This window comes from Phalacrocorax aristotelis, chromosome W (assembly GCF_949628215.1).
Source record: "Phalacrocorax aristotelis chromosome W, bGulAri2.1, whole genome shotgun sequence".
Taxonomy (NCBI): Eukaryota; Metazoa; Chordata; class Aves; order Suliformes; family Phalacrocoracidae; genus Phalacrocorax; species Phalacrocorax aristotelis.
Genome location: NC_134310.1, coordinates 3,469,608 through 3,496,752, shown reverse-complemented (window position 1 = coordinate 3,496,752; position 27,145 = coordinate 3,469,608). Strand labels below are relative to the sequence as shown.

Sequence of the window (27,145 nt, the reverse complement as noted above, 5' to 3'; positions counted from 1 at the left end):
TTGGCCACCTGGGCACTGCTGGCTCATGCCCAGCCGGCTGTCAGCCAGCACCCCCAGGGCCTTCTCCGCCGGGCACTTCCCAGCCCCTCTGCCCCAGGCCTGGGGCGCTGCCTGGGGTTGGTGTGACCCAAGGGCAGGACCCGGCACTTGGCCGTGTTAAACCTCACATAACTGGCCTCGGCCCATCGATGCAGCCTGTCCAGGTCCCTCTGCAGAGCCTTCCTGCCTTCACATTCCCCTTCATTGTTCTGACCTTTGCTAATAAAACTCAATCCACACTTCAAATTTCTCAAAAGAGAAGGAAGCGTGATCAGTGCAGGCAGAATAAAACACACCAGAATTGATTCTACGTTTCACTGCTTTCAAGATACTTAATATACTGTCCTAAATCTGTTATAACCAGTTTATTTTTAAAAAAAAATATAATCAGTCTGTCCAGTTGTTCTTAGCTGCCTGAAAAGTTTTTCTTCACTTTCCAGCTGTATTTGCTGCCTCTTAACTTGAACTTGTCACTGTCAAACCTCAGTTCCTACATCACGTGTCCTCAGGCAATCAAGGAAAGCCAGTTACCAACACAGTAACTGTTATATTACCTGATACATATCAGTATCAGCAAAAAGCCATCTCTCACCTGGGATTTCTTGCTCTCTTGCTCCTTTTTCTCCAGCTGGATTTGCAGCTTTTTCCTCTCCTGCTCGAGCTCCCTCACTCGCTTCTGTAGCTTTAGGAAGAGGGTCATGTCCATGGCAGCTTTCTCCATCCCAACCTCCTGAAGAAAAACAGGGGAGTGGAAAAAGGAGACGACCTCAGTCAAGTTTTACCACCATGCACAGAGCCAGCTACGCCCTGACTGTACATCAGCCCCAACTCCGGCCGCAGCCGGTAACAGGAGCATCCCAAGAAAGGTGCACACTTTCAAAGACCAAACCCCCATTTTAAGCACCTATGTTTAACATCAATAAACAGCAGACTCATTTTAATAAATCATTGAATATTTAACAGCCCACCAGGTAAGCGCGCTGACTGAGGCCACAGTGAAGAACATTAAAAATGCCCTACTGAGCCCCTTCTAGCCAAGTGTTTAGTAGTTGCTTTTTAATTGGTTTCACCTAGAATATTTTATATTAGAGCATGGCCAATACTGATTACTTTGACTTCAGCAAATGCTCTCAGAGCAGTTTAGAAATATTGAAGTAGTGTAACACAGCAGCCAGCAAAGGGCAGGAGGGGGGTTCTGCAGGCATGCTACGTGAGACACAAAATACGGGCCTGCCAGTGGAGTGGCAGATCCTAGGGACATTCATTGTCCATACGTGCCCTCGAGTCATGAAAGTGGAGTTTGAAAAGCAGCCTATTCTAGCAAACGTGAGCAAAACAGATTTCCCTTTTCCATGCGATTCTTGATAGCCAGGGAATAATTTGTGCTGCTTTTCTCTGCATTAAGAGATTGTTGATTACAGGGGCTGTGCTGGCCAGCAAAGCATCTGTGAAGATGCATTGGAAAGAAAATGCTCAGGGCATAGGGGTAATGAACTCTGGTATCCCTGCAGAGAAGGATCACTGTACGGTCGTTGCTATTGGTGCTAGAGATAACTACATGTAACAACGCTGACCGTTTTGATGAATTTTCATCAGCCCTTAAGCTGGTATGGCCAAAAGACAACACTTCATTATTTTTAGAGCCCTATTTAAGCCTGATGCCACAAATGAGTAGGCATTTGTCGTAGCACCGCAGCCCTGTAATCCTTCTCTCATAATTAACGATGTATTTCTGCAGTGTCATCCATCACACCTTGTAGTCCAACCTGCATTCCACCTATGTGCTCCAAGACCCACGCCAATCATCCCTGCAGAGCAAGGCTCTCCTCCTCCCCCCGAGCCTGCCCGATTTACTGTACCTCCACTTGTTGTATTACATCCTCGGTGTCTCCTATCTCAGAGGTTGATATGGATGGATAGTTGGAATCAGACTCCAGACTGCTCTGGTTGGATGGGTTTCTTCTGTGCCCTGGTGCTTGCTGTCAAGAAGCGGTGCAGATACATAATACAGTTAGTGTTTAAGGAAGGATTCCTCACAAAGCTTTGTTTCTTAGAGCAAATATATGCCTATATATGAAGGTTACCTTTACAAAAGGTTTGACTTGAGAATTTGACTAGAATTTGACTAGGCTTTGACTAGAAAATATAAATTTCTAGTTCTCACGCCTTATCACAATATTCATATTAACACAAGGGAATAGTTGAAAATGTAAAGTGATACAGAAGCTCAGTAGAAAAACTCCGCATGAATTAAATGCTCTTCATGACACCAGATGCCTATTAAGTACAAACATGCAAATCTAAGCTCAAGATTATGCTGTTCACAGCACCCTCTGGGGCTCTCTTTAAAAACTCAACCTTCCACCTAATCCAGCAGCAGTCTAACAATTATCTACTTTTCAACAGTTCTTCTAAGACCCCAGCAAAGGCGAACCTAAAAACTTTGGGTTTTGACATTCTGAAGCCACCGTGTTGGGTTTTTGTGTTTCAATCCAGCACCTACACACCAACATGAACAAAAAAGGCAAAACGAGAAGCATGAACCGGCTTTTGCTGAGGTTCACAGGTATCTCTTTGTTGACTGCGAAGCGTGAAAGATCAGGCTCCTTTTTCAAGGCACACATGTGGTTTGGCTTCAGTGTAGAAGTTCAGTCTTAGAAATATAAAGGACAAGCCACAGGATAATGCCAGTTCTATTAAGTGTTTTGGGGATGAGCGAGCCATGTTATCCGGCCACCAACATCACGTCCAGGACAAACAGAATAAGGATCATTTCAGTTCCATTACCTTTATAATAGTCATTTCATCCCGCAAGTTGTCATATCTCTGCTCCAGCCTCGAATACTCTTTTATCAGGTTCTGATAACGAGACCTCTCTTCTTCCAGCTCTTTCTTCATCTGGATATTTTCTTCAACCGTGCTTCGTGCAAATTCATCTTTAAAATGGTGGGCAGGGGGAAGGAGAAGAAATTATCATCTTCATCTCTGAAGTGAACTTCTTGTAAATATGTGTAATAACAATGACTAATTAATAAAATGCTCTTTGCCAAGAACCTTTAAAATACATATAAGCATCCTCTAATATTTAAAGACTGTTATAATTTCTATCTGCCTCCTCGCCATTTGGAACAGCTTGAGTTGTTCTGCTCGGCGAGCAGAGTCCTCTGCCATTTGAGTTATAGACAAATCTCCAGCACCTACAAACCATCAGATCTATTATACTTAACTCAGCCGTGCCAGCTCCCCCTCCCACGGGACAGCTGTAAACCCACTTAAGGGAAGACCAGCAACAGCAGGAAATACACTGATGTTTAAGACACTAAGATTTAAAGACTTCCCTGCCTGCTCCCCACCACCGGATTCGGCACAGCAGCAAATCAGCAGCGGCATCTCGTTTTCATGTCATCATCAACCATTTACCACGATAAGACCATAGGGGTTGAAATTATCCCATAAATTCTTTATTTATTTATTTTAATTAAAAACTGCCCTTGGAAGCAAATCTGGTCCTCTCCCCTTTTTGAGAAACCAGTCAAATATAGTCCATGTTTCCTTTTAAACGGGTGAACGCCAAACAAAACCCCTCCAACTTGCTTTCCCCAACCTCTGATGCTCCAAAAGCATCCCGTAAGAGATGAAGAAATATTTGTAGCAAGTTCCTTTTTGACATGTTATTTTCATTCCTTTATTTTGCATTGGGCTGAGAGCAAGAGGTACTTCATGCGTACCACAGAGCAGCGATCGATACTTCCAGAGAACAATGCATGACACTTTTTGTAAATCCTACAGCAAAATTAAAGCTGAAAAGGATGATGAAAAAATAAAAAAGCTCAATACACGCATGAGAGTTTCTTTCATGGCTTGGGATTTTCCCAGATTGCTTCCTCTCTGTACGTTGCCCCATGTGAGCGTCTGCTTTAAAAAACACTCACAGACTCCTGTCACGTTAGAGAAATCCTTTGTCACAGCTCCATATCATTAACAGTGCTGTTCCTTGGATCCTTTATTCATCCATCCTGGGATGTTGTTACTCTCCACCCCCAGCAGCCTTGCTGCCTCCCACATCACCCAGACTAAATGCTGCAAAACAAACTGAACTTTTGAAAAGCCCTTTTGGGTACTTTATTCCATATTTCACCAATTACACCAGTCTCTGTCATGTCATCCACCAGCAGGACAGAACGAACTGACCTATCTGTGCAGCAAAAACAACAACAGAAACATCCAGGGACGGGGTGCGGTAGGATTATCACTTTTCAAGGTAGGAAAAGCACGCAGAAAAAACAAGTTTGAGGGGAGAACGGTCAAGCTCCTAGTTTAGCAGACGCATTACAATGCTATGAACATTTTTGCTTACCTTCAGATTGACACAGGATCCTGCTGTTAAGCTCCTCTTTTTCCTGCTTCAGGAGAGCATTTTCTTCTTCCAAGTCAGATATGCGCTACGAAACAAGGCAAAGAATCACTGCTTGCTGCAGGTCAGAGCCTCTGTGGAGAGATTACGTTTCACCTGGCTGAAGACAGGGAGCTTTGTTCGGGCTTTCTTTGCTTTGTAAAAGATCTATCCCCTTTTGCTTTGCCAGTTATCCTTTGCGCATCAGGAGTTGAAGCGTAGGAGAACAGCACTGCAACAACCGAGACTAACTTCTCTTTTTCTGAGCGCATTTCTCCCTTAAATTAATGTTTTCAGCAGAGTCTTACAAAATATTGACCACGATTCTGCAGGAGTGAAGCTCTTACAAGCGATCAGATCATCAAATCAGAGGCTTATTTCCACATCTCTGTGGGTTTCATTGCTATCTTCAAGTCATTGCACTGGCTGCTGTTGGCGGGGGAAAAAATCTGCCCATCGTTTCAGGCAATGCGGCACTTGAGTAGTTAAGAGGGACACAGTTAATATGAGTGCCATGGAAGACTAATACTCAATAGTTCGGGCTTTTTTTGACTTCATGTGTATTGTATCCACTTCATGTCATAAGATTATAGTCACTTCAGTGCTTCACACTACTGCACAACCTCTAGTACAGCGGTGCACAGCGTGTACCAGGGCCTTTAGTAATACAGCAGGAGCATATATAGCAATTAACACCAACAACCGCCTAGCAAAACTTAATGAAAACAGAAACTAAATCCTGCAAAATAGATTTGTTTTCTTTTTAACTGCCTCTATTAAAAGCGAAGAGAAGCAAGGCCACTTCTCGCAACAATAAGGCTGGACTGATGCTGACAGCAACCTATCCTGTTTGGTTCATCCTCAGGAATTCTGACGCATTCAGCAGTGTTATCTCAAAACACAAACCCATCACATTATCAAGTGAAATACGCTGCTACGATTAAGCAGAACGATCCTGCGGCCGTCAGGTAGGAGAACAAACCGACACATCATCCCAGTGTAATGGCATTCCCCGTGCCTGCTCCGTCGCGTCCTGTAGCCACAGCTTTGAAACCAGCTACACACAGCCGAAGGATCTCAAGATGCCGGAGAAGCAACTCCGTACGCACCATAATAAAAGTTTTCAGTGCCCAAGAATAATAATTTTACTGTCACCACTAGATAAAACTAATAGGCAGGCCAGCTGGCAGGCAGGCCTAGCACAGACTTCAGTCTCCCACACAAGCATCCTCAAATGAAGGTATTTTATCAAACACTGCATATGCCAGATACGTACTAACGCCGAGGGTAAAAGCACAACAAATATTTTGCTGTTAGTCACGACTGAAGCAATCATATCCCGTGCACAGAAACTGGAGGATCCCCTACGCCTTGCTCTGCAATCCGTTCACTGACTCCAGCTGTCTGCATGGGACTGAACTCCTGCATCTCTATATATAGTAGGAAAGTTGGACACTGGAAATAGAAGAAAACACAATTTAAGGTATGCAGAGCTCCTGGACTTTTAAATGCTCTGAACTGAGCCACGATTTTAATATCCTGTACCAAAACCAACTACGTCCCTTCATTCGTACATCACTTCAAATAAATATCATAGCAGGCGTGCAGCCATTAGCGTCTTCAAGTTAGGAAGATTTCTTAAAAAAATTGGAGAAGAGCCACAAGAGTGACAGAAAGGATGGAAAACCTGCGCTGCAATAGGACAGCAAGGAACTCGGCTCGTTTATCCCATCATGGAAAAAGATTAGGGGTGATGGGATTATTTCACTAGTGCTCTTTAATGAGTAGCGATAATGAACTCTTCTGCCCAGAAAACAAAGTTATGATGGTTGGAAAACAAAAGTAGACACAAATTTGGAGTATTTTCAACTGTGCTGAGAGGATATTTCAGAATGGAAAGGCTTGGTAGCATCCATAACAATTATTCCCAGGTTTAAAAATTTCTAATCCAGATTGGCTATAGGTATTTTTAAGATATGACCTTAAGTGATTGAGCTTGTTTATCACATTCCTCCTTCCATATGAAACAGAAACAAGCTGGAATTCAACATTTCTGTTGACAGAAACCCAATGAGAATGAAAACAGTCCATTAAACACAGGTAGAGGCAAGCGGAGCAGGTTACACAAGGGCCAAGCAGCACAAACTCCATCTCTGGTACCTTTTGTACGTCGTGCTTTCTATAGGAAACATCTTTGAAGGTGCTTCAAATGCAACAGCACCTGCTCTGAAGGATTTCTATGGAAGGATGTTGAGCAGAGAGCACTCGTGATGGCTTCAGCCCTTATTTAAGTGTTACACTGGAACCACCTTCTCATGAGATGTGGCTCTGCTCCTCCGCCAGTCTCATGAGGAAATGATGATGGCACTTAGGATTTTCCTAATAGAGGTCCTGGCCAGGCTTTGAATCATCCTGCCTCACCAAGTGAGAAGATTAGGTGCTATGGAAAGCCCTAGGAAGAGCTGTTGGTACTCACCCAGATCTGATGTTTTACACTTTATCACAAAATGGAGCAAGAAAAGCTATTCTAAAATTAAGGAGTTGGAGGGAAAAGCTTAAGGAAGAGATTAAAGGATGTTTTTTCAGCAACAAAATCATAACTAACACGGATTTGCAGAAGCTGCAGCCCCAGCTCAAGTTGATAAAATTAAGGCTGTCACCTCAGTCTCTCTCAGAAGTGTCTGATGACTTGGGGTATCATCCCCAGAGCGAGCGCATCCCACCACAAACACAGCGCAGTCTTCCTATTGAAGGCGAAAAGTGCTTCTCACACCTGAAGTCAGATTCACAACACTCCCCACGCTTTTGGTAGTTATTAGAACTCCTCAAAAATCTCTACCACAATTCTTCTCGGAAAAGCGTTTTGGCTTAAACGAATGTTTCAAGGAAGCAAACAGGTCTTCTCTGCCTTCCCACTGATAAGGAACCGAAGGGAGCAGCCGAAAGCTAACGTCAGAAATGGGAGCCTGCACTGCTCCATAGAAATGCTATGCTTATCAATTAAAACATTTATTGTCATTCTATAGAACATAGTATTTGCTCTGCTGTAGGCACTTCTGCATCAAGGGAAAGCTTTTGCTTTGTTTTCATCCTTCTTGCAAAGCATTGCTTCGGTCATTAAATCAACCTTTCTTCTGAGTGCTCAAAGGGGATTTGCAATCAAGAACAAAGACAAGCGGTTTTTCCCCAGCTGCATCACCTTCAAAATAAAGCATCCTTTCAGGCACTGAAAGCCTGTGCTGCAGCCAGTTAACGAACCGAGCCCTGCGCCAGAAAGGATCTTCTAATTTGGTGCTGGAGAAACGAAAAATCCCTGACTCCATACATCCTTATGTGGGTGCAACACACGCACAAAGAGCGGAGTAACCGCTTTTCTGACAGCTCTTGGTCCAGCCAAGGGACAATGCGCATACAGGCTTAATGCCCTTTTGAGAAGCACAGCCAAAAATGCATTTCAGCGGTGCTAGTTGTTCAGATTAAGTTATCCAGAAGACCAAAAAGTCCTCGCAGCTTCTCACCCAAACCCACCATCTGAGGGCTTACCCACAAGGGGAGGTTGGCCAAGGGAGGTGCCCTAGAAGAGCCCCACCTGGGCAATCCTTCACCATAATTAAAACACAGCTAATCCCAGACCTCCTTTTATCTCCAAAAGCTACTCATCTTCAAGTTGTCACACAAAAAGCACTACTGTAGAGTAACAGCGGCAAAATAGCTTTTTCTATGCAATGCCCTGAGTAGAAAAGCCCTAAATTATTTCCAATAGCAGCATCAAAGAAACCCCTTCAACCACCAGTGCAGAAGAAGAAAGATCACAGATTTAACCTGAGCAGTCATAAGCATTCACAGCAGGAAACTGAACCCATACCTCAGTGCCTTAGGTTATGAGCATGGGTGTGAAGGTTATTCAGAACAAACCCAAAGAAATTCACTGTCAAATGTCAATTTTTTAACTATTTGCAAAAAAACTCTACACTCCAAAGTCATCTTCTCCCACGAGAACCCTTCTTGTACAATGGTGGCAGCATTGGGCCACCCTGACCTCAAGAGATCCAGAAAGCTTAGGAGTTTGCACGAAGGAGAGGAAGAAAAGAAAAAAGTTTGGTCCACATCGCAGCTCCAAACCCTAAAAGGGCTTGTAACAACCAGCCTAGCTGGTGTTGGAGCAGCATCTCTGCCTGGGAGGGTCGAGTTGGTCCCCACACAGGTCATACTCTACACATAGCTACAACACCAGCCGCTACGACCGGCCGCAACAGCCACGGACTGCACGGCAGAAGCCGAGCCCTCGTGTCCCATACCCAGCTGGACTGAGGAAGGACATCTTCCTAATATTTACAGCACCCACGACACCCTTCCCCAATACTTCGCATTACACGCCATGAGGAATCACTGCATACACACGAAGCTCTGCCATATCCGTGGTTATTTCAGGTTCGCGTGCCCTCCCTTATTTCAGACGGGTCTGGATTTGGGAAGTTTCTTCATGGTTGGCAGCGCAAAAGGCACAGAGGCAGGGCATCCTCCTGACATGACAGTTGCTGCTTCTGTAGGGATGTTCCCCTGCCCTTGCTGCCTCATGACCTGGTTAAAAGGCAAATTCTAGGGGCATTCAGTGATAAAAAGAAAAGAAATATAAATTAAGAATAGAAATTAAGTCTTTCTCCTTCAGACTTGGGAAGGGCAAGCTTCCACCAGCACAACCACCTACGCACCATGAGATGTGACAAATACACATACCTTTCTCAGTAGGTCTTTCTCCTTAACGTAGCTGTCTTCCGCGACCTTCCTCTCACCATGAGCTTTTTCAAGCTCCAGCTGCAAGTGCTCCATCTCTTTTTGCAAGCTGACAAGCTGGTTGCCATCACCTTGGTGGCTCTGCTGATATTGCACCAGTTCCTTCTTCAGCTTTTCCACCTCGGAGGAGTGGGCAGACATCAGCATAGAGAGCTGCTCGTTCAGAAGTTTGTATTCCTTGTTCTGCAGCCAACATTCCAAAGAGAAGAAGATAAGACCATACGCAAGATCAATGCATGCATCGATGCACTGCAAAAGTAACAGTCAAAAATCCTTGAGCATTGTGGGTAACAAACTTCCCATAACAAGCATTTCCATGCATATGCTAATAAAGCCCATAACGCTAAAAACAATTTCAAAACTGTGACAAAAGCTCAATAATACTTTAGTAATGATTATATGAGCATTTGTTAAATCGATGTTACTCTTGAAGCAAAAGCAAACGACACGTGACGGCCCTGGCAACCAAAGCAAGAAACCTACGTTTTTATAACAGCTTCCAAACAACATTGCTTAATGCAATTGGCTTGCAATTATTTTGGTTTGCAATCTTGCGTTTGCAGTTTATCCTTTTATTCCTGACTCCTACGCCTGCAGGAGCCTGGGCTGACAATGCACTGTAGCATAATTGCAGCCTTGAGCACAAAAACTCCCTAAAGTCCAGCTTTAAGTCATGTGCCAGCTCAATCATCTTTTTATTTGCCCAGATTTTCTCTTTTAAAGCACTTAGCAATGATTTGCTTCCAAGTTTTGAGACCTGAAAATTCACCAGCTTTGATTTTTGTGGCTCAGATCAAAGTCAATGGGAACTCCAATGTGACTAATAAAACATCATCGTTATTAGCCAGCACCAAAAATGACAATGAATTCACAACAGGCCAAAAGCTTCAGGAAGAGCCTACCACAAATCTTTGCTAACGTTAGGTAGATAATCATGCGAGTAAAAACTATTTTGAAATTTAAAACGTAGTCTGGTTTTTATAGAATCATTTTTAAAGTGTCCTTTTTGAAAGCTTTCAATACAGCTTTAAAGATCTGGGTTCATACCACTCACTGTACAATAGATCCAAAAAGCTTTACTTTCTTAAACAGGACTTTGGTGGATATTTCACTTGAGCATCAGAAGTACCAGTTTTGATCCTTCCTGGTCTTGCCGGCAAATATTTGGCAAGAGATTGTTGTCCAGACCAGAGGAGCATCCCAGACATCTGCAACTTAACCTTTTGCTGTTTCTCAGAGCTTTAGTCACCAACAGAGTCACTCCAGCTCATGAGAAACTGCTCCTTCCATCCAGAATTTTTTAGTTCATGTGAAGGCCAAGAAAAGCTTGAAGTGAACAAGCCAGAAGATAGAAGTCTTAAAAGACACAAATGTATCATTTTTAAAAGTCAATGGACTGGGGAAGTGCCGATATACAATTTTTGACTGGTTGGGATAAGCAGTAAAGGTGCAAAGTCACAGATCCCAAGATGCAACTTCTTTCTCTAAAATGTTCACCAGAGTCAAGTAAACAAGAAAAAAATTCAATGCAAAAGTATGACCGATGTCTAACACAGGGTCAAAGGCTCCCGCTAGCTCCAGTACAACAGAGCTCTCAAAGAGCCTTACAGCCTGGAAAAGAAAAAACCATGAAAGGAGAGAATTTTATCTTCTAGGTCTACACAGGTTCTTCTAGACCCAACAGGCCCCTGTACAAATGCACAGTGAGCAGGTGGATGCTGCTGTCCCCACCCATACTTGCATCAGTCTCTTTTAGATTCCCAACAGGGCTCGTAGGATGATTTCTTCCACCATCGCTCTGATCATCCTTTTGGCCTCTCTCTAGGTGACCTCCCAAAGCACCCCTCTCTTGCTGCAGTCTCAGCGCTCCCAAGCAAGATTAACACACGTCTCAAATGGAGAAACAAGTGAGGGACACGAGCAGCTTTTCCTTTGCTCCCTCGTAATGAATTATCAGTGAACATCAAAATTCAGCGTTCGCACAGTATTAAGGAATTAACATGACCAAAGCCATTTCCAAAGAGATACGTTTGGAGAGAAAAGCTTTGCCTACAGAGAATGGCAATAATGGCTCCGGTTCATAAATTGCCGCTGCTTCCCTGACCTGTAAAGGCTCCCCCAGTCTTCGCTCATTCACCAACACGCAACATTTTATGGCTTTGTGTCCCAAGGTTTGTGTATATGATTTTACATACCAGCCAACGGAGAATTCAATCCAGATATAAGATAAATGCACAGGAATGCTTTTTCTTGTTGTAGCTACTGGAGACATGAGAGAGCATTTACTGTCCCGCAGCAAAACCGCTGGTCCCCACGGCAATCAGAGATTGCTCAACAGACCCTGTTAAACTTGAACTTGCTTTATTTTAAATCATTATCCAGCCCAGCAGAGCTGTGACAGTCCTGGTTTCAACCCAGGCTCTGCAATCCAATCTAGTTTGTTTTGCTACCAACGGCAGAGACAACTTTATCGCTGCTCCTACCCGAACTAGTTTTATTCACGATAAATGCTGACAGAGATACTGCCGCTTGCAGAGACAGCGTAGGGAGCTCACTGTGAACCGAAATATTGGCTGCACAAACACATAACGCTGAGTTAGGTGACAGCTACACCACACACATTTTAAAAACTCACTTAACTGAAAAGAACAACAAAAAAAGAAGAAAGTGCTCATCCCGTGCGGATATTTCAAAGGAAAACAGATTTAAAACTTTGTGTGTGCAAAAAATTCCTCACCTGCTTTAGAAACTGAATTAAATACGCCCAGTTACGGATGCTAGAGCGTATGAGCTGAGGCTGACATACAATAATGGGTTTTAATGTTTTCAAAGATCATCTCTTCCTCAGGAGCACAGAGAGTATTGCATCCCTCTAGTCACGCATGAGCTAAAGTAGCAGAAATAGAAACATTTTCTTCCACGGCCAGTCAGAAAATAATACAACTGCAGCTCTCTAGGTTACCGGCAACATCTTTTTTGTCTTAAAAAGCTAACCGGCGTTTTAAAAGGTCATGTTTATAGATCAGCAAGGACCGAAATCAGGGGAAATATGATGCAACAAACTCACTGCTGCCAGAAAAAAATCCAGTGCACTGAAAAGAAAGTCCACTGGAACGGTGCTCATTAGCACATCCAAAGCATCCCAGGGAAAACTCTCAGTCCTGACATGACGGTTACAATTCGCTCACTGGACAGACTACCACAAATACAGGGCAGCCCTTCTTTCCTGCAAAAGTTACACAGAAAGCAAAGCAACTCCTTCAAAACGCTCTGTGCAGAGACAAAGGGAGATCAAGACAAGCTCCAGCCCATTATTTCTGCCTACTTAAAAGCTCTCCATGTCTCCTTCCCTAAAGCAGACCTTTCTGCTGCTTTCATAATCCACGACAGGAAAGCCAACATTAACCAAAGGTTTGTTTTTTTCATTATTGCTCCACCCCCACACTTCTCTCCTAGTAGTAAATGGCAAGGAATGGAAAAAAAGACAGAAAAATCCCATTAATACTGCTGCTCCACCACCAAGTCCAGCGGCTCGGCAGACCTAACACAGAAATTCATGCTCATCACGAGTTCAGCCTAAATATGTGGACTTGAAATGACTCATCCTCATTAATTCCATCAAATACCCTCCAGGTGAAAGGTTATATCAAACAGGTTTCTGATAGATATATAGAAAACCTTATGCCTAAGGCTTTCTGTTCCTAAGCTACAGCTCGTCTGCAAAACCTAAGTATGCAAGAAGACATTTTAAAATTAAACACCACAGTCTAAAAGTCAGACTCTACTGCGGCGCACGCTTTGCAGCCCATCAATACAGCAGTGAAAGTGGCCAGCAGTAACGCAAATCCCCAGGTGTCTTGACTCTGCAGTATCTGAGCCAACGCAGAGTCGTTTCTCATCAGCTTCATGGCAGGACCTCTCGCGTCATACAGGGATGGAAGAGATTTACGGCTGCGAGGAAACCGCGTGTGATGCATAAGGGTTCCTGACAACGTCCCAAACAGAAACTGCAATTACTAATAACTGGTACTACAAATAAGGAGGTATCCTGGCTTACAGAGACTGTTTCTCCTGCTTGAAAAGGACAGTTTTAAGGATATAGGTGGACGCAAATTTCCCCGATGAAATTAGTAGATGCAACTGGGTCTACTCAGTATTTCTTACACTCCTCCCTGAGGTCCTTGCACAGCACTGGAAGCAACGTAGAGGGTGTTTATCAGAGTAACTTGCACACTCATGTTAGCAGTTGGGAAAACCCTCCTCCTACACGTGTAATCAAACAACTACTTCGCAGCTCATTAATGAAACACCGATTGGCATTTCATGACGACTTCCCTGTGATCAAATAGTTACAGTAGGACCATCTAGCCATCGGCACAGGCATCTATGACTTACATCGTGCCATCTCACCCCTTGTCACGGCTCTTCTGAACAGTTGTTACATCCAGTAACACAAACACGCTCAAACTACTTTGCAAAGTGAGTATTTATCCAATTTACCAAGGTGACTCACAAGACACATGGTTCAGTACAGGAAACCGTGGCAGAGGCTCTGCATCCTTAGCGCTTGCAAAGCAGAAAGCATAATGGCTGAAGCCTGTTTGATATAGGGATCTCACGTGGAGCTGGCTTGGGTTTTCAAGCAACAGCTTTCAAAATTGCCGTTTTAATCTTCCTCCTCCAAGTCCTTCTGGGCAGTTCTCACAACAATTACAACGCAGCTTTTGAGCTTATCGAGCAAGCTCTTCAGACAGCAAGGTGGAGACCCAAGAACCAAGGGCATCTGCACTTCCAGGGTGGTGTTCCACCCTTACAAGTGTCTGGCCGGCAGCAGCAGAAGGCTGCCACCACCATGACATCCTTCCCAGATGTCATGGGAAGATCAAAACCTTCCCAGAAAGGACAACACAAGAGAGGCAAAGGAGAAGCAAGACCATACTTGTCCCAGCGCAGCTCAGGACATACCTGCTCATCGATCTTCCTTTGAAGCTGGACCACCTTGTTCTCCATGCCAATGTTGAGCTTCTTCAGGTGCTGTGCTGAGCGGGCCTCGATCTTCAGCGCCTTCAGCTCCTGCCTGGCCTTCATGCGCCGGTAGTAGCACTGCAGGGTGATGGTGGCACTCCTGACCCGGCGGAAGCGAGTGCGGGCCAGCCAGCCACGGGCATACTTCTGGAGGATGGTGGCTTTGTGCTCCGCAAGGATCTATAAAACATGAGACAGTCAAGGGAGAAAAGTCACTTGCAAGGCAGCGGCAGCCTTGGTTTGTCTGCAACGTGGCACTCAACGCTTCCCAATCTGCCTTCGAAAGGGCTTCTCTTCCAAGCAGGAGTGTCCTGCTAGGTGCAGGAGGTGACGGCTGGAGATAGAGACCCTTTTTTATAGGCGGGAAGGGGTACTTCAACCCCCACTCCTAGTTTTTCCCCCCCCCGTCACTGCACTCAACTCATGCAGGCAGGGCACATCCATCCTCTCTTAGGAACCATGCTGCTCTCCAAAAAGAGACAACATGTACTTGCCCAGTGAAACGAAAGGGGATATGGTCCTGAGTTGGTGACTAGGAGACTCGATGGGGACAGGAGGCATCTCAGCTGACATAACTCATGGAATAAAACATATATTGCACCTCAGAATAGCACTCAGATCCACAAGATCCATAGCTAGCAGAATATATAGCCGTTAACAGACACATTAACACTTAAAAATAAACTTACTGTCCCTTCAGAATCAGACATAACTCACACCAGAACAGGGTTTTAGATTTTTTCCCTGTGTTTCGCCCCTGCATTATGATAATTTATACTGCAGATAAATGCTGCCCTGGTGGGATTTCTTATCATATGGATAACCTTCAGATAAAACCCTGGGGTCCTTTCACTACAGTCCGCAGCCAGTTCTCTTGCATGATTCAGTTTTTAGAAAATTATATCTGGTTTTGTGAAACTTCTGGCACTTCTGCATTGGATTTCTCCCCAAAAATTTACAGCAATCTTTTCAGTCGGTTGCAGTTCAATTCCTTCCTCTAAAACTGAAGGCTGACATATTACAGATACAACCAGCATGTTGTTAATAACTTTCTTATGTTGATCGATGCTGCAGTATTATGAGGAAAGAAATACCAGGATAACATCAAGATTACAAGACACTCTGCTGTTATTAGTTTGGGCTAAGTTGTATCAGAAACAGTATCATATCAGCTTCTCACAAATCTTTTGTTTCACCCTAAGGCTTTCTTTGCACTTGCAAATTTTAATTCAGAGTAAAGGGATTGTGTGAACTTAGGATGCCGAAGGAGTTACTCTGAAATGAGCTTTGCATGTCTCCAGCCTTGGCACTCTTACAGCTGAAGAAAGGTAGGGGTGCCCAGAGAGCTAGAAGAAACCCTGCTGCAGTGCCTTGGGGACCTATTCCAGCCTTACAGCAAAGTCTTGGTGGGCACTGGGCACGCCCTGGCCCTACGGAGCATCACCTGCAGCAGTGCGTCTGTTGCTGAGCACTGAATCGACATCTATACCCAACACCTATACCCAGGTGCTCTAGAGATTACGAATGTTCAGGTTTGAGAGACCTGACCTTCAGCCTACTTCTACACCTTGTGGAGGTTGGGTTGCCTTGAATCTCAGAGAGTTTAAGTGCTGGACCAGCTGCATCCCCTGCAGTGGCTTCTGATTTAAAAAACAGATGCTGAAAAAGCAGTGGCAGCACAAATTCCTGATCACCAGCATCCAGCTGCTGTTTCAGAGGACATCCCTGATCTCTCTGATGGGTGAACCAGGTGTCCAAGTAACCTCCATCATCTCCAGGAGGAGCCTCTCCCCTCCTGGCTCATTGAGCCTCTGACTTCTTAGAATATCCCACAACCATCAATTAGGCATAAATTTAGGTGACTATCAAAGTAAGGCTGGATCTGAAGGGTGGACAGATTCCCCCAAGCTCTTCTCAGTTTCCTGACAGACAATTTCTCACTGTATCACTTGCTGTTTATCAAACCTTTACTTCCTTGCTTTCAGCTCCTGGTTTAACACAGAAAGCTAATGGAGAGAACTAATTAAAGAGGGATTTACATCAATAAGTGACTTGATGCCTTCCATGACAGACCTTACTGGTCTTTCTACCATACAGGAAAGTGCATCTGCAGCACAGCTCAGACACAAATTCAGTTTGCCAGGGAGGTTTTTGCAGAGTATGGGTTAGATCAAGTGACATTTCCAGATTTCTACAACGCCTTCTGGCATCCGAATGACTAACTTCATTTAGCTGCTCCACTGAGGTGCTGCTGCCAAAATAATTTTTGCTTGCACAGCTTTAAATGGCAATGCTGGCTATCACTGTGTGCTCTCCAGAAACACCAGAGGCAGTCAGCTTCATAAAACATCAAAACAGCCACAATAAATACATCGTCATGCTACGCCAGCGGAGGTAAATACAAAGGCTCTTCCTAATCTTTCCTAATGCAAAGACACTCCTTGGAGTCGTACCTTGCGATAAATCCTCCTGACAAACAGGCCCCGAGCAAAAGCCTGAATGGTGATGGTTGCGTTGCGGACCCTCTGGAAAGCTCGGAGGATCCGCAGCATTCGGTACTGCTTCTGGAAGATGATGGCAGCTCTCGTCCTCCTCAGGTGCTCAGCAAGTCTGCAAGCACAGGAAAAAGGTTAGCAATAAAAACTAAACTCCCCTTCTTCCTGTTGTAATAAGTTTTAAACTGGTCAGAGAGAAAACCTTTTGTCCAAAAGCAGTTTGACGGTATTCAAGAAAGACCATCCCAGCAGTAGAGCTAAGAAAAGAGCAGCTGGTAGCACGTCTCCATTAGAATAATGGGAACACAAATGCAATCAGACAGCATCCACAACACCCAGAGCACTGGAACCAGGAATCAACACACCTCATTATTCCTAAACCGCAGTAAATCCAAGTATTTTCCAGCTTTTCCCTTGGTTTGAACTCTTTGCCTTACGTACTTGAGCCAATCAACGCCCAGGTTGGCTCCATCACTTCCCTGACTATAAAAAGCAAGCGTCGCACGGGGTATCTACCGACTCAGTGAAAACGGACGCAAATTGATTTGACATTTAAGCCGGTGTGCACTGGTTTGGCAACACTCATGAGCAGAGCCCCAAGCAATCCACAGAGAGTAAATAATGAGGGATGTGGTCAGCTCTGTGCCATGTTGCTCCCATTCTCCAACTGAATTCATGTTCAATTTGCTGTTACACAGATTAATAAATGCCCATAAAACCTCCATTTATTTTAATAATTAGCTTGTTTTGCTGAATTTATGATTCGTTCATTGCTCTCAGCATGAAGCATTATATAGATATCTGATCCACTTTATTTCGTGAAATGCATATCAAAACTAGAAGAGCCATATCAGACTGGCTTATGTATTCTCTTCGTCAAGGATGATGGTTTCTCATTAGGACCCGCTGAACCAGAGCTTACTAAAGAGGACAAGGGATGGTCTGTTTCCAGAAAGGCAGTCATTCAGATAACATCCGTCCCTACAAAACCAGCACAAAGAAGTGAACTGAAAAATCCTGTTGAAGCACTACTGCAGCAGGTGGTTTCTGCACAACTGCTTCCAGCCTCTCTTTTAGCTCATACCCCATCACTTCAACATCACCGGGGATTCCTCCTCCCCTCCCTTAGAGGGATGGTTGGCTGACGCAAAGGTTAAATACAAAGTCCAAGTCTGTAGGTGTGCATGGAGAGCCCACCGGAGAGGCAAAAGTTAATCACCAACTCCCTCTTCTTCTTAACCTTCCTCTTATTACTTAAGTCTCATTTGCCTTGTCTTCAGGTGAGCTGTAAGACTGCCGAGAGGGACCTGCAGCCACGAGCCTAGAGAAGTACGTAGGCCTCTGAGGACAAGAAAAATCTGTGCTTGGTTTTAAATAAAAATCACCAAACTGCCCAGCTTTGCTCATTTGAGACCTTCTCAACCCTGGATTCTCAAGAGGCCAATCCCTTTCACAAGAGCAAATAATACCATAAATCCAGTTAGCATCTTCGATGACGGGGCTCTGAGCAACCTGATCTGGTTGAAGATGTCCCTGCTCACTGCAGGAGGGTTGGACTAGACGACCTCCAACCCACACCATTCTACGATTCTATGATTATTCCAAAATACAGTATGATTTAGAGGAAACCCTTGGAAGGAACATGGAACTTTTTCACCGTTGGTTGCTTTAACAATCGACAGAAATCGACATTCGTTCAGCAGTCAGGAGTGAAGTGACTTGTGCAGGAGCCTTGTAGCAGACAGGCAGCATCTCATGCTGCCCAAGTGCAAGAAGAATTAATTGGGCTGCAGATTAAGTAGCAGCATTTCTGATGGGCAGATGCTAACTCGGAGCCAGGGAGAACATCGCTGCTCAAAACCAAGCAGCATAGCTAACACACCGCAGCTTCTCTGAGCAGAAAACAAGAAGGGAAACAAAGCTGAAACGACCCAAATCTACTCCTTGTTCCTATCTGCAAAGTGCCTGAAGCCAGCTTGGCTAGATGCAGGAGAAGGGCAGCGTTTGCCATGAATAAGGGGCACAAAATGCAAGGTGACCTGTGTGTTGGGATGCTATTACACTGCTTTATTGCTCCCTCACACCCACCCCACATCTGCTCCCAGCAGCCTACTCTCCAGTACAGCGTTATCCACAGAAATCCCAGCAAGCCACCGACACGAGGAAGCTTGAGGTTCCTGCACGCAGAGAGTTAAACACTGAGCTCTATTATTCTGTACTGTGAAACAGCCCAGTTGCCAGTGATTTGGAGTGATTTTTCTCATTACAAAGGATACAGCAAATCAATTCTGAGAACTCCCCTTGCACACCAAGGAGGCACAAATCTGGACCCTGCAGAAGAGGAGCGCATACCAACTAGCAAAGTGCTCACTGGCTGATCCAAACTCCCTTTGCCAGAGGAAGTCCCAGAAAAATTTTAGTTCTCTGAAACACTTTCACCTAAATATCTCGAAGTAGTTTAGTCATCTGATTACAGCCTAGCTGACTATGCTCTAACCTGGGCCCAGCACCTAGAAATTAAAACAATACAGATACGAAATCGAATTGAGACAAAGAATTTTGATCTCTTGCCCCCAAATAAAGCTGGAGAGAGTGACCAGGAATGAGTCCTGACTTTAGCAGAGAAACCTTCACCACAGTGGTACCTCGTGCAGAAAATGGCTCTTGTTCTCACAGGGTTGAAAGGCAACACCCTATGCAGAGCATTTTCAATGCTTCTCCTATGAAACCCCCAAGTATAACGTCTACTAGATGGAATGGATTGAGAATACAAGTGCCCAGAAGCAGTTTTCCACTTGACCTCCCAGCTAGCCCTTCCTCAGAGGGCTTCCTAGGACCCACCTCCGCGCCTGGTGCCCACGCGTGTAGCGCTGGATGACGATTGCAGCTTGTCTCAGCCTTTTGTACTTGACCCTCTGCAGCCAGCCCCGCACCGTCTTCTGAATTATGATTGTGGCAGCTCTGAACTTATCTGCTCGCAGTTTCTCCAGATATGCCACCTGGCCTGCACGGAAAAAGATCTTGGTACGTCCAAACTGGAACTTGTCTGGATCCTTGTCAAAAGCATAAAGGAAACTAAATTTAATTAAGGCAAACATTATTTTTTTTCAGTCTATATTGCTCAGTAGATACAGATTTAAAAAAAAACAAACACTTTGAATCAAATTTATCAGCTCACATCTCTTCTTAACCGGGTGATGAAGATATTATTAGACTCCAAACTACTTGACCTTTTATATACCCATTGAGGGATGCAGCACTAGGATTCAGTCTTAAGTTCCACATATTTCGAGAAATTTTGAATGTTTTTTCATTGGTTGGGTTTTTTGGGGGGTGTTTTGTTTTAAGTTAAATAGAGCAATATAATGCCAGAGGACTTCAGGAAAAGATTTCTTTCTTGAAAAGATCAAGGCTTACATCTGCAAAGTCATACATGCACTGCAAATGGCTCTGCAGCTCAGACAAACACTTGGTCCATAAAGAGAACAGCTTTTGCAGAGAGGAACACGATGGAATAAATTCCTCAAAATCCCACAAGGAAAACAAGGAAACAAAATTAAAACCTCGCTAAGATGGTCTGCACATTCTGGGTGCCTCAACAGCAAGAAAACAGGGAGAAACCTTTGTGTGCACACTTGCAATTGTAGCAAAGACTTCTTATTTGCTTGTAGATATAAGGGAAAAAAGTTGCAATCTATAGGATGCTTTTTCTACATATAAGTGGCCATTAGAAGTCTCCCATACACCAAAACAGGGCAATTATTGCCTTCTTCTCTTACATATTTGGGCAAAGAGACATTTAATGATGGGGTGACAGAACCCACTTTGACTAAGATTCAAGACATTGTACACAGTATCCAAAGGTGGACTTCTAAAATATGCTCCAGCTATGGCTACCAAAAAATGCAGGAGTAGTTGGAGGGTGAGTTTCCTGGACATGGCCAGTTGTTCACATACAGTCAACCCTAAGATACTGTGGACTTCACAGCATCGAAATGGTATGTTCACTTTGACTGCAATCAAGAGATCCCATGTCACACTTGCTCTCGCTACCTCCTTGCAAGACTACCCCATTTTGGAAAAAGCCTCAGGCTGCCTAGGCTGAATAAACACCTGCACGAGCAACACGTAAAGTAGGAGCAGGAACGATCATATCAGGAGCAATTCAGATCACATCAAAGCAATGAGCTTCAACGCTGTAAAAATCATTGCCAAAGATTTGGTCCCAGCTCACCTTAATGAGGTCTTCCAACAAGGTCTGACAGATCTGCTTCTTGTCGTGCTTAGAGAGGTCTCTTTTTTTCATAAGAACACGATACCTATTGAAAAAGTCGTGGTAGGACCATCTGAAAGCAAAGCACACGTGAGATTAGTCTGCATGCTGGACATTATTTCACAGAATCATAGAATCATTAAGGTTGGGAAAGACCTCTAGGATCATCAAGGCCAACCCCCAACCCAACACCCCCAGGCCTCCTAAACCATGGCCCCAAGGGCCATGTCTGCACGGTGTTTGAACCCCCCCAGGGATGGTGACTCCCCCACCTCTCTGGGCAGCCTGTGCCAGGGCCTGACCGCTCTGGCAGGGAAGACATTTCCCCTCATCTCCAACCTAAACCTCCCCTGACGCAGCTTGAGGCCGTTTCCTCTCGCCCTGTCCCTGGTGACTTGGGAGCAGAGACCGACCCCCCGCTCACTCCAGCCCCTCTCAGGCAGCTGCAGAGAGCGAGAAGGGCTCCCCTCAGCCCCCTCTTCTCCAGGCTAAACCCCCCCAGCCCCCTCAGCTGCCCCCCAGCACACTTGTGCTCCAGACCCTGCCCCAGCCCCGCTGCCCTTCTCTGGACACGCTCCAGCCCCTCCAGGGCCTCCTTGTCCCGAGGGGCCCAAACCTGAGCCCAGCATTCGAGGTGGGGCCTCCCCAGGGCCGAGCACAGGGGCCCCATTCCTGCCCGGCTCCTGCTGGCCACCCCAGTGCTGACACAAGCCCGGGGGCTGGTGGCCTCCTTGGCCACCTGGGCACTGCTGGCTCATGCCCAGCCGGCTGTCAGCCAGCACCCCCAGGGCCTTCTCCGCCGGGCACTTTCCAGCCCCTCTGCCCCAGGCCTGGAGCGTTGCCTGGGGTTGGTGTGACCCAAGGGCAGGACCCGGCACTTGGCCTTGTTAAACCTCATACATGTATCACACAAATATACCTCATATTATATACGGTAAGTGTGTGCATGCGTGTGTGTATATATGTATATACACACACACACCCCAAAACTGGCCCTGGGGAAGCTTGCTTGTGACCGGCTGCCAACTGGATTAGCTCCGTTCACCACCACTCTCTGGGCTTAGCCATCCAGCCAGCTCTTTACCCAAAGAGTACACCTGTTTCCTTAAAATAAAGCATTTGGAGCGAAAGAAGAATCAAAATATGAAACTCATATACTGAAGGATCTCTCACCACTACGCTCAGCATTGACTGAAGACACCTGAAAGGAACTAGGTCACCCCACACCTGACCCCCAGTCTCAGCCCTCCCCTGCCACTGAACGATCTTATCGGTGCATTTCTAGCCTGGAACAGAAAGGCCATGGATCACCTTGTTTTCACTGCTCCTGATGCGCTTCCCAAGCTGCTGCATTTGAGTGGTAAAATCCAACAACATCATTGCATTTGGAAAGGAGATGCTAATTTTGAAGAGATCGTGGATCTCCTGATTTGGCCAAAAGAATTTTAAAAAGCAGTCTTGATACAGTGATAGAGAAAAAAATCAAATAGAAACTCTTCCATATTTTGCTTTTCCAAACTCTGTTGAATATTAATTGGACTCAGTTAATTCACTCCACGTTGAGGTCTGTGGCTGAGATCCTTAAAACAAACGCAAAATCTTTGAAAAGACAAAGCAGCCCCTTGGAAGATGCCTCACTGTCACGAGCAGTGAAGTTTCCAAACACGCCACACTAATTGAAGGAATTAGAGCACTGTGTCTTACTTCTAGGAAGTATCATCTCCTGCTGTCGCTGTTAGATGTAGAGCCTGGAGACTGGATCCTGAAATTGGTTCAGCATCTGCCAAGTTTCAGCCTTCTCCATATTAACACAGTGAGTTTATGGACCCCTCAAAACCTGAGTTTTTGATTAAAACACTAGGCATTTCCAGCACCATCAAGTATGGCCATCGTTATTTCACAAACATATACACAACAAACGTCAAAGGAAGATAGGACAGATTTGCAGAGGTTTTGATTTCTGCCCTGGCTCAATGAAACTGTCTGTGACCCAGACCCTCACCTGCACAGATGTTCTGGCAGAGCACGGGAGCACCAAAATGGGAACACACACACTGTATGAATAGCAGCCATACAGAAACCTCTTCTCATCCCAGCAGCCCCGTGCATGCCTTTATTTTAGTATTTTTACACCCATTTCTTCCTATTTTTCCACTTCCAGAGATTAAGAGAAGGGGAAGAAAGGCAAAATAAATTGCAAAGGGCCAGAGCAATGCTTGTGACGGGTCCTTACACCTGGCCAGGTGCAGTGGTGGGGCTGGGTGTGATCTCACACCACCTGAGCACCTCCCGTGTTCAAGGCTGCCATCGCTATAAAATACTTGATAGTTCAGCTGGAAGGGACCCTACAACCATCGTCTAGTCCAGCTGCCGATATGATCTCTAATGAAACTTCTTGAAGGCTGGAAGCTGGGATATTTGGCAAGACAGGTATCCCCGAAATATAACACTTCTTTCAAAATACGCGACCGACAGTTTCACATCAGTTCAGAAAATGCAGCAGGGGAGGAAAGCCAGTTTGATTAAAAGCAATACTCTAATAAAAAGAACACAGTAGAAGAAAATGTGTACGATGAGAAGGAAGAGAGAAAAAGCAAAAAGAAACGGACCAGGAATTGCCACGCGATTCCTGCATGGACACGCTGCACCCTGGACACCTTTTACAAAGAATATGGGAATGGCAAAAACTAGAGAGAGGCCTTAACGTTGTTCCCGAAGCAAAAGGTAAGACGAAAGGCTCCTGACGACAGGAGCGAGACAGAAATTGCAATGAGAGGACTTCCCATGCTCAGGTTGCTCAGAGTAGCTCTGGAGTAGGCAGGTTTAGTGAATTATTTCCATCCTTATCTACATGGGCTAGTCCTAGGGCTGGACAGCCAAGGCTGCCCACCCTCAAATCACCAGAAGTACTGGATTATCACTAAGAAAAGCAAAAATATATCTGCTATGGGGAGCTCTCTCTGGGGTGAGGTACAGCAAAACTGAACACAGATGATGCAAGACTTGTGTCATGTAGGGTTTAAGCTTAAACTTGCTCCCTCTTTGCTTTCTAAATGCCTTCATTTTATAATTGCATTTCCCATTTTGTACCCTCACCTTAATCCTTTTGCTTTGTGCAAGTAAAACCTGTTTTCATTTTAAGCACATCTGAGGCTTTACACAGCTCCAAATCAAACCTGATCAGAGAAGGGGCGCACACAGTGCCCAAGGCACGCAGCCAAGCGCGTGATGCTGGACACCTCCTGCCTGGCTCAGGTATTACTTAAGCCAGGGAGAGCCTGGTGGGGGGAAAAAGAGGAGGAGGGAATATTCCCATTAACCTGCCAGAGTCAGTTTAGGGGATGATATTATTAACTGCTGCTATTTGGAGGAAGAAATCATCCTGCAGGTGCCACCAGGGCTCCTCCAGCAAAGAGCAGATGGTGAAGAGACAACACACGTAACTGAGGGCACGGGTCCAAGCTGGGCAGACAGCAGCAAAATTCATCATCTTCCTCCACAGAGACAGAGATGGAGATCCCACAGCTGCTTTCAAGCGAGAGTCACCTGCAGAAATTCCTTAAAAATAAATCATAACTCACTACATAGAGGGTCTTTCTTCAGAGCCTGTCGCTCTTATTTCTCATGGTGGTAAAAACCGATTTCCACTTTTCTCCACTCGAGCCCGTCTTTAGCATAGATAACTCACTTTTTAGGATGAAGTCTCACATGAGACACTGGAAGTGGCAGGGAATATGCTCACTGATTGCTGTGGGGCGTTTTGCTGGGCGGGTGGCATGCATAGCCCTCTATCCACAACTCCCAGAGGTTCACAGCCAGACGCTGCGCCTCCACGGCACAACACCGCTTCACCCTTCCCGCAGCGAGGCCACTCTCACCCTCCTCGCTGATTTGGCAGAAGAAGCCAGTCTTGAGATCACACTGCCTCTATTATTGTCCACAGAATATAAAGACAAAAGCTCTGCCGTGCTGGGGCTCAGCTGGTCCATCAGGAGTTTCACCGGAATATTTGCAGTCCCAGTTCACAAGGAGAAGAAAGCTGCAGGGGTTCCTAAGTGCTCTTACAGGATCCCCCCAAGAGAAAGGAACAATTAAAGCACTCGGATTTAACCTAACATGCCTGGTTAAACCACTTCAGAATCAAGGCAGTATAAAATTATGTTACAACTATGTGCTTTGAGAGAAACAAACATGATGCCCCAACCCCACAGGGGAGATCTCTCTGAAATACTGAAAGCAGAAATACTGAAACTCAGTGCTTTGGTTCATCCATGGTTTGGGTTTGGAGTTTTTTTTCCAGTCTTCTGCACACATATGTCATATATATATATTTTTTTTTTTTTTTTACACTCAAAAACTGCATCTTCAGCAAAGAAAAGGAAAAGAAGAGAAAATTTATTCTCCTCCTACTAGACCACAAAGCGACTCCCAGCACGAGACAGAAGACGTGCCATGTTACCCCACAGCTTAGCAGGTCAGGACAGGTTATGGGAAGATTATACCTCAGTTCAATTTGTTGACACGTATTAAATTTAAAGCAGACCTCGGGGTTTCGGGATGCTGCCACACAACATGGGCCGGCCTCATTGCTAGGAGCTGGAAACCACCAAGGGCCACTAAATAAATACAATTCCTTATAATTATCAAGGTATAAGATTCAGACAGGTGGTGTAGGTGAAGAGCTGTAACCAAGAGGATTTTTGTACCTGCACAACTGAGGAGGAGGGAGAAGCAGGCATGACAGACTGGACAGGTACTACTCAAACTTTCCCCAGGGAAAAAAACAACCCAGAAATAATAATGTCAGGGCTGAGATCAAGCACAACCCTTCGAACGTCAAAATTTTGCTTTGATGCACAGGTCATTAAAGGGAAAAGGCAATAAAAGGAATGGAAGGACACAGAAAAAGAACTTATGCTTGTGAAAACATCCTCCTTGGGCTTGAGCAGCAAGGAGGATGCTCAAGGGCTTGGCCAGGAGCAGGAGACTTGCTCAACCCAGCAATTTCTGTCATCTACAGGAATTAGACAGAGGGGATAAGCCGTAACACACGCCATAAATTAAGCCTTGTATCTGTGGTTTAAAAAACAAGATTTGGATGCTTTGCACAAAACCACAACCGGATCGGACGCAAAGAGACTGCTCCTGCCTGAAATTGCGAGGCTGCGAACCCGAGAGCAGCCCTCGTGCTGCAGAGCCAGCTGGATTTATTACAACCTTGCAATTAAAGGGAGGGCTCGGGTAAGAAGTTGGGGTGAAATTCTGACTCCTGAGGAAGCCTCTGAAAAAAAAACATCTCTCCAAGCAGTCAGCAATTGCCCAAAATATCCCCAGCCTATTGTTTTAGGGTGATTACAGCAATGCTATTTCAGTGGCACTGAATGAAGTGCTGAAAGGAGGAATATATTAAGACTTGAAGCTTTTATGACATGACCATAAAGTGTTTTATTTCGGTGGCCTAAAGTTACTGAATGCAAAAATCTTTCCGTTAAGGGTAAATAAAGTCATCGCGCCCCCCCATCAGCCAAGACCATCCCAGCGATCATCTGCTGAGCGAGCCTGGCTTCACGTAAGAAATCCTGCCAGCGCCACGTGGTACCGTCCCCTGAAGGGATCAATATTTTAAGCAGTAAGGAGCTGGGCTATATTGATCTTCCTATAGGAGCCAAAGCCCGTTTGGGTGCACGCAGGTTGAATATTTGAGCCAAGCTTTGACATGAAATTATTTTACAAACTGCAGTTCAGGGAGAAAATTTCTTTTGCCTTGTTTACTGCAGCAGAACAGATTTGCCTTTCAATTAGCTCTAAAACATGCAGGCTGGCATGGCTTGAAATTATCTGGAATATATTCAAAGTGCAAAATGGGGGGGGGGGGGGGAACCCTCTATTTACATATTACCTTTGTTGGGAATGGGGGGGAGCAGGCAAACAGAACTGCTGGCAGCCAAAGTCATTTATAGGCTTTGTTTCTCTGAAATGACTGCAAGACAGCTAAAGGCACATTATTAAAAAAAAAAAAAGAATTATTTTATATCCAATGATGCCCATGATACATTTCAATTATGAACGTTTATTAAGTTTAGCAGGTGGGATTTCATACTGAACTGATACAAAGATGCTGCAACT

At 45.0% G+C, this 27,145-nt stretch overlaps 1 protein-coding gene across 1 annotated transcript in view; it reads right to left on the bottom strand.

Moving 5' to 3' along the window:
• Positions 1–27,145, bottom strand: part of MYO5B (myosin VB) — a 157,602-nt gene that overhangs the window by 32,359 nt on the left and 98,098 nt on the right. Inside the window, exons 18-26 of the mRNA XM_075077514.1 lie at positions 20,981–21,092; positions 19,588–19,799; positions 16,705–16,861; positions 14,192–14,431; positions 9,170–9,409; positions 4,397–4,481; positions 2,827–2,975; positions 1,899–2,018; positions 632–769 (exon numbers count right to left, since the gene is read on the bottom strand). Of these exons, the coding sequence (XP_074933615.1) occupies positions 632–769; positions 1,899–2,018; positions 2,827–2,975; positions 4,397–4,481; positions 9,170–9,409; positions 14,192–14,431; positions 16,705–16,861; positions 19,588–19,799; positions 20,981–21,092 (1,453 nt within the window). The remainder of the gene's footprint in view (positions 1–631; positions 770–1,898; positions 2,019–2,826; positions 2,976–4,396; positions 4,482–9,169; positions 9,410–14,191; positions 14,432–16,704; positions 16,862–19,587; positions 19,800–20,980; positions 21,093–27,145) is intronic.